We start from the raw sequence: 5480 nt of genomic DNA on the forward strand, positions 1-5480 counted from the left end.
TATATATATAATTTGTCTGTCTGTCTCACTTCTAATTTCTTATACAGTGGCCTTAACCTTGCCAGTTTCAAATCGTCAGGAAACTTGAAAGATGTAACTGAAAGGTTGAAGATATGCTTCAATGGGGTGCGACATACTTGGCACCATCCTTTACAAACCTGGGAGATATCTGGTCTAAGCCAGTGGTCTTGTTTGGGTTTAGATTAAATCAATCAATCAATCACCTTTATTTAACCAGATAGAGCCCATTGAGATCGAGATCTCTTTTACAAGGGTGACCTGGTCAAGTGGTCATCAGCACACGTCACATAGTAATTGACAAAGCATTTGCTTTGATCAAAACGAAATAAGGAAGAAAAAAGAAAACTACCATCACAATAAATAGATGTTGACAGTTCAGAAACATCTGGATAAGACAGAATTCTATAGGTACCGTATTTACAATATTTGGTAGACCTGAAAAGAAATTTAGGTGAGAAAAATAAGTCAATGAATAAAAACATACAGACATCGTTTGAGTAGATACAGTTAAAAAAAACGACAGTGACATGTATAATGGATAGGTAATGTTCAGAAACATCTGCAACGGTCAAGTTTCTAGATGATGTTATCTATTATGGTTGACATGAAGGATCTAGGAGGGATGAGTGTTGACAGTTTCAGATCTGTCTGTAAGTTTTTCCAGGCTGAGGGGGCTGCGAAACTGAATGCTCTGTTTCCTAGTTCAGTAAATAAGATCTTAAAATGAACAACACAGATACAACTCAGTTTTTTTTTATTATTTTAGTGTGACAGATAGCATAGTTACATTTTCTATATATTTTTTTAACAGTAGAAAAATAAGGTTTTAATATACTGACCACTACAGATATATTCACTCAAAGAAGAGTTCAAAACATCACTGTAAAATAAACTGCGTACATTGGTCAAATCTGCCATAATCAATTCTGAAAGCATCATTTTAACACTGGTGAGTTAAAGTTTTGTCTTTCATAATTTCCTTCAGCAGCACACAAAGAATACCAGGATACAAACAAAAGAGTACAAACACCATACATTTATCACTGAAGGGAAGAAGGGAAGAACAAATCACAAGATCATACACAAAGCAGGAAGTGTTGTCATTTAGTGTTGGTAACAGGTGGTGGTGTTATTAAAGTGTACTGAAGTACCATGAAACCACATTGATACAGAATCCAGTACAATCCAAACACATCGGAAGCAAAAAAAAGTGCCTTAGATTAAACAAATCTTTGGGTTTGTGAAACTGACATTAAAACCTAAATACATCATGTGAGTAAGCCAAACAGAGAGGAGGACAGAGCATTTAGCCACAAAGTGGTGTACATTCATTATACTGACAAAAAAACACACAAAAACCAACAATGCACAATCTCTACTGCAAAGCTGCGGGTGACATGGTGAGTGTAACTTCAGCAGAACTGTGGGACAATCAGATCCCCAGCTGCTTGTTGAGCCGACTGAGAGCATCGCCCACTATGTCGAGCTCGTGCCGCAGCTCCTCCACCACACTGTTGATGCTGGGAGTGTCTTTTAGCACGTCCACGCTCTGGGTGTACGGGTTATACCGAACTGTGAAGGGACGCTTGATGGTCTTGGCAAATTCCCTAAAAATAAAAATGAATAAACACATAATAGAGATGATTCTTATGTGCAAAATATTATTCCTGGTATTCAGTAAATCTTGATTCACACAATGCTGTATGCAATACTTTTCTGTATGATTTTTTTTGTCCTTTTGCTATCTAACTACTTTTGTAAACTTGGTGCTATTTTAGCTGTCCAAATATCAAAACATTCAGCTGATTCAGGAGATGGTGTTATGAATTTTTGTTTTGGTAACTTTTACCTTTCAAAATAGTATTCCAATGTTCTCTTTGAAATCAGCTTTAGCACACTTGCTCTATTTTTGTCTTTTTATGCTTTGTTTAAATTTTAACTAAAGTTCGGCTGCTTTCAGATTGATAACCTTTTACTAATTGCAGCTTGTAACCAGGCTTTTACTAATTTGAGCCACTCAACACTTTAACTTTTACAACTTTAAGTTAGCTCTTTATGTTTAACTTTAGATAACGTTTTGCTGCTTTTAGAAATAGCATTTTATTACATTTTGCTTTTAGCTAGCCTTTTGACACTTTTAGCTAGTGTTTTGCAGTTTTTTGCAAGTAATTTGCTTCATTTAGCTTAATACTTTCAAGTTCTTCAGCAAAGTTCAGCAATGTCAGTAAGTCCTCAGTGTTCACAGTAATTTCTCTACTTTTACTAGGATAAAGTTTTTAATAACAGAACCAAAAGAAACAAACCTCATTTTGACTTTGGCTTCCTCAAAGCTGTCGGACACAAAGTAGACATCCTGAAATGTTGTGATGATGCATTCCTGCTTGCAAGTGACTTTTGGGTCAAAAGGCATGATCCTTGCATTACCAGAAAGAGCGTGCTGCAAGACAAAAAGCATTATAGAAACACTAAAATGTTGTATACTTCCTAATAATTTATAAAATGCTCTCCTTTTCATCAGTCTTACTAAATCAGTTAAAACAGTATGAAATAATGGAGGTGCATTATGTCAAAAACAGCCTGTGTATCAAGTTGCCTGCATGTCTTCACCTTAAGCTCACTGATAGATGACAGCAGGCCGGCTCCATACGCCCGCAGCTGCCCTTCCTGTTTGCATAACCCAAACTCCACCGTGAAGAAATAGCACTGAAACACAGTCGAGAACAAAACACAAACCTCTGTGAGATTTTAAACATTAGCTATCTCGGTGACATTTGACACGTCTGAACGCGCGGCACTCAACTGTGGCCAGTTTCTGGACCGAGTCGTCTGAGGCGCCGAGGGAAGCGAGACCGATCTCCTGCGAGAACTGAGCAAAGCTAGGCTCTGCCAGCAGCGGGACATGACCCAGCAGTTCATGGCACGTGTCCCTTTTAATGAGAAGTCACAGATTATTTAGCTTTAACTAATAACATACAATAAAACACAGCAGCACGACTGTGGGAAGCAGGGGCGCTGAGGGTGCTGCAGCAAGAACAGGTGCATGCCTAAATACAAGCTTCATTAATGCTGCATGCGTTTACATTTCAAAGATATTTTAACATGATCGAACGTTGTAAATCTGCACTGTTACTATATGTTTGAGGGCATTTGGACGTATTTGCAATTTTATAAAATATATCATTTTCAATTAAGACAACATGCACTGCACACTTTATTCCATTGATTTGGTTTTATGATGTCTTTCATACGGGTGTTCACACATGCTCACAGCACCCCACCAGCTGAAACCTGTTCCCCCCGCCCTGCACAGCAGTAAACATTACTCACGGCTCCGGGGTGTATAAGGGGTCGGAGCTGTGCCGGACATACTGGGTACAGTGGAAAACACGGAAGGCCAAACCAGCAAGGAAGTCACGAGGAGACAGGTAACCCGCCACAGGTCTGATGGTGAATCCGGATCGTTCTGAAAATAAGTTTCTGTCAAATATTAGAATATTTAACACAAAATAAAAATGGTCTTATTCTGGGATTAAAGGCTCTACCTTTGAGGAAGCGAGAGACGTCTTCAAGCTGCGGGATGTTGTCCTCCTGACATTCACAGTATTTGGACAGCAGCGGCAAGTTCTTCAAGTACTCCCGACAGGCATGGGTGGGGTACAACTTGTTGAGCTCCCTGTACACGACACCCCAGGTCTTCACTTCCTCCTCTGTGAACTCGATGCGAGGGATGGGATCTCCACTGAAAAAAAAAAGGGCAGAAGGGATTTAGGTACCAAGGGGAAAAAACAAAAGCAAATCTCCATGTGTTCAAAAGTGATTTTTAGAAATGCAGAATCCTACTGTTTGTATGCCATGGCAAGATCCGCAAAATACTTTCGCCTTTTCCGGTAAACATTGTCCTTGAAACCCTGAAGAAGATAAACAGATCATACAGGAAAGACTCTTATTTTTGAGGTTTAGTTCTTTTTAATACGTAAAAACAAAAAACAGACACATCTCTGATAACTTACTGGATGGTCAGCGTCCAGCTCAGAGCCGTACATCAGGACACGGTTGGCACATTTGTCCAAGTCGGAAATTTTCTTTGGAAACCAAGGTACGTCATACATATCTGAAAACAATATAAAAAAACGATTGCAACTGTAAATATTCTGTTTCAAACACAACATTTGGAGATGTGGAGATGCCGCCTCACCTTCCTCGAGTAGGCAGGAGTTATCTGGAGGGTCCATTTCCACCACGTTCACATGCTTCCGCAGCAGCTGGATGATCTCCTTCAGTTGTTCGTGGTCGCTGTCACAGTCCACAAAGATTTCAAACTCGGAGTTGCGTCTTTTGGATTTTCTGGACTCGATGTGGACAAGGTTGACATGGTTTTCCTGCAAAAGGTGTTTTAAATTAGCTGCTTTTGGGTTTTGTTTGACTGCTCAAAAGCAGACACAAAATCAAAAATGTGACACAAAAAATGCAGACATTTGTATTTATCAATAAACTGATCCTACTTGGAAGAGTTTGAGCGCCTTCACCAGTCCTCCCACTTCATTCTTGAGGGAAAAGATAACAGTTGCTCTTCCTTTCTCTGGCGTGTTCTTCTTCTCTGTGTTTTCTTCAATCTTTGTGAAGGTTGATTTGTTTATCTGAGGAGGGGGGAAACAAACAGAAAATCAAAAACTATTGAAAATGAATCTGTGTTCCACGTTCACATCTTGCATTTGTCATCATGCATAGACTTGAAAACCCCCCGTGCAGGTAATGACGCGGGTCAGGTGCACAACTTCTAATCACTTAAGAGCATCTCCAAGGATCTTTCTGAACATCCTGTCTGCATGTGCGCGCGCGCACAGGAGCGCCGCAAAGGGAAGAGTCAGACCTGGCATTTAAATCGTTTTATATTTGGAGAGTGGGTGCAGAAGAGGAAAGTAATGTTTTGCGAAGACAGAACTGAAGCTGGAGCAGATGAAGGAAGCTGGCGCGCTCTGTTAACACACGGCTGCACGCGCCAAGAGAAAACATAATTATGGTTGGCCTCTGGGGCCATAAATCGGGCGTATATTTACGTGCAAATCCTAACGCACGGTGCGTATATTTACGTGCAAATCCTAACGAGCGGTGACGTAAATAACGTGCGAATGCGCGGTGGCGTTACGCGCGATGGGTTTAGGGTTAGGGTTTGGGTTGGGGTTAGGGTAGAAAACGCCACCACGCGTGGCGCCACCGCGCCTTCGCACGTTATTTACGGCACCGCGCGTTAGGATTTGCACGTAAATATACGCACCGTGCGTTAGGATTTGCACGTAAATATACGCACCGCGCGTTAGGATTTCCACGTAAATTTACGCACCGTGCGTTAGGATTTGCACGTAAATATACGCACCGTGCGTTAGGATTTGCACGTAAATATACGCCCGATTTATGGCCCCAACAGCTTGCCATACATAATAATATAATCCCGCGTCAGG

The 5480-nt window shown here is 40.8% G+C and overlaps 1 protein-coding gene across 2 annotated transcripts in view; it reads right to left on the minus strand.

The window, feature by feature from the left end:
• Positions 1-758: 758 nt before the first annotated feature.
• Positions 759-5480, minus strand: part of tph1a (tryptophan hydroxylase 1 (tryptophan 5-monooxygenase) a) — a 5860-nt gene continuing 1138 nt past the window's right edge. Inside the window, exons 2-11 of one of the 2 annotated variants that reach the window (XM_014013615.1) lie at positions 4524-4658; positions 4217-4400; positions 4032-4132; positions 3862-3929; positions 3564-3760; positions 3349-3484; positions 2822-2948; positions 2629-2724; positions 2325-2458; positions 759-1628 (exon numbers count right to left, since the gene is read on the minus strand). In XM_014013615.1, the coding sequence (XP_013869069.1) occupies positions 1454-1628; positions 2325-2458; positions 2629-2724; positions 2822-2948; positions 3349-3484; positions 3564-3760; positions 3862-3929; positions 4032-4132; positions 4217-4400; positions 4524-4658 (1353 nt within the window). In that variant the 3' untranslated portion in view covers positions 759-1453. Of the gene's footprint in view, positions 1629-2324; positions 2459-2628; positions 2725-2821; positions 2949-3348; positions 3485-3563; positions 3761-3861; positions 3930-4031; positions 4401-4523; positions 4659-5480 lie in introns of both variants that reach the window. The other variant, XM_014013614.1, reaches the window with a different exon arrangement.

Source organism: Austrofundulus limnaeus, unplaced genomic scaffold (assembly GCF_001266775.1).
Source record: "Austrofundulus limnaeus strain Quisiro unplaced genomic scaffold, Austrofundulus_limnaeus-1.0 Scaffold104, whole genome shotgun sequence".
NCBI lineage: Eukaryota > Metazoa > Chordata > Actinopteri > Cyprinodontiformes > Rivulidae > Austrofundulus > Austrofundulus limnaeus.